The following is a 2,031-nucleotide window of genomic DNA, read 5'->3' on the forward strand; positions in this document are numbered from 1 at the left end:
CTGTCATTGTCCAGTTTCTCTGTTGGAAATCTCTTACTTTCTGACCACGTCACTTAGATGCCAAGAGTGGCCATGAGGCACCCAGTTCCAACCCCGGGGAGGAGATCCTGTTCTATTCCTATGCCAGAGTTTCATGAGCAGCTCATCACCCCTCCGCTGTGGAGAGACCAGGGCAGGCTGGCTTCTCGGAGGGAACATATAAGTCTGCCTTTCACAGCTAGTGTCTCGTTTTTGTTGTTGGAGATTGCCTGGACCCAGAGTTTAGTTAACCTTTTGTCCAGGATCCCATGCCTCTACTTACCACAAATGGAGAGGAGGTATAAAAACAGGAAGCGTGATGTTGGAAAACGCTTCTTCATAAGCCTGGCCCTCTTTGCTCTGAATATTTAGGTTCTGACACAGTCTCCATTGGTATATGAATTCAATGTCTCAGAATCACTCCAGGTGCTTGAGCAAATCAGTGCCGATGAAATACATGGGTTAAGAGAATATTAATACACTGTTTTGTATCTGGTAACTATGAACATTAGAATCTGTGAAATTATTTTGCAACACTATGAGGCTGAATTTGGATGGGTTAAAATTGGCAATTAGGAAAGCCACATTAACTCTATCAGCCGCCATTCATTTAGTTACTAATTAACTCTTTCAACGGCCATTCATTTAGTTACTATTTAGCGCACTAAATGAGTAACAAAAACAATCTCCACTGGCGTGTATGAGCTGGCCCTTTAGTACCATGTCGTAGAAATGAGAGATTTTCATCCACAAAGTTACTTTCTCCCTAATCAGACCCACTATTTGGGGATATTTCCAAGTTTGGGGTTCCTTGACAAAATTATCTCCATTTCTCCTGCTAAAGAAATGAGTAAAGATGATTCGGGGTCTCATTCGCTTCAGCTGTGGCGTTGGTATGGAGGACAGTCTGTTACAACTATCCTTTTCTTTCAGATTAAAGGATCTTGGTCAAATAAAAGAGGTAAAGAAAATTACAACCCCTACAGCTACGGAAATATCTTTACGAATTGCTGTGTTGCCCTGTGTGGGCCCATCTCTCCAAGGTAAGATTCAGAAAGCATCGTGCTCCTCACTAGATCTCAGGAAAGCAGACATCTTACCTGCGTGAGCACAGGCTTCACCACGTAGAGACCTGGCCACTGCTGGTGGATTCGGTCACACAACTCAGATGACCGCCAGGTCAGCATTCCACTTGGTGACACAGAGACACGGCCTTAGTGAAATAGAGGTCATGGAGATCTGGCTGGCTGTTGTATTATGTTTGGCACCTTTCTGTACTTCCTGAATTTGTTTCAAGTTCAGAGGAAAATCCCCTAAGGGACAAATAGGGAAACTGAGGCACGTGACCTCATTAATTCTTGAATGATGTTGAGTGTCAGTGGTGAGCAGGGAGCCATGGTTATCATAGTAAGGGAGTCAGGACATGATGTAGGGCGCAGTTAGAAATAACTGCCAAGAGCTGAGTTGTATAGGATGTAAATGCTAAAATAGTTCAGGAGAGATCTGTGTGGCCCGAAGCAGTTGAGGTCGTGGTGATGATAACACAATGATATTAATAATGGCAGGAGCTGCCATTTATTGAACAGTGTTAGGCTCTGCTCTAAGTGCCTTATACGTGTTAACTTTTAGAACCTCACTCTGTGCCTGTGAGGCAGGTGCTATTATATCTCATTTTATGGATGAGAAAACTGAGGCACAGAGAGGTTAAATAACATGCCCAGGATCACACAGCGAGTCAGTGCTACCTGGTCAGGACTCACACCCAGGCGCCTGGCATCAGGACCAGCATGTGTGTCGACTGGGGCTCGCTGCCTCCGTGTCAGAATCCTACAAGTCCACAGTAGTGTCTTACCCAGGAAGAATGTGTTTCCAACACACAGATCCGTCATCCAAAATTTATTGAGTGAGTATTCCAGGTCTCTAGCATGAGTTTCCAAGCCTTTACTACTTCCTTCCTTTTGGTCTCTAATGTGAAAAATGAAGAGAGACCACAGAAGGCACGGGGATTGCCTC

At 44.6% G+C, this 2,031-nt stretch overlaps 1 protein-coding gene across 1 annotated transcript in view; it reads left to right on the plus strand.

Moving 5' to 3' along the window:
- Positions 1 to 2,031, plus strand: part of ZDHHC14 (zinc finger DHHC-type containing 14) — a 240,238-nt gene that overhangs the window by 220,654 nt on the left and 17,553 nt on the right. The window contains exon 6 of the mRNA XM_023532166.1: positions 952 to 1,061. Within this exon, the coding sequence (XP_023387934.1) occupies positions 952 to 1,061 (110 nt within the window). The remainder of the gene's footprint in view (positions 1 to 951; positions 1,062 to 2,031) is intronic.

The sequence above is a fragment of the Pteropus vampyrus genome, unplaced genomic scaffold, assembly GCF_000151845.1.
Source record: "Pteropus vampyrus isolate Shadow unplaced genomic scaffold, Pvam_2.0 Scaffold78, whole genome shotgun sequence".
In the NCBI taxonomy this organism is placed as follows: Eukaryota; Metazoa; Chordata; class Mammalia; order Chiroptera; family Pteropodidae; genus Pteropus; species Pteropus vampyrus.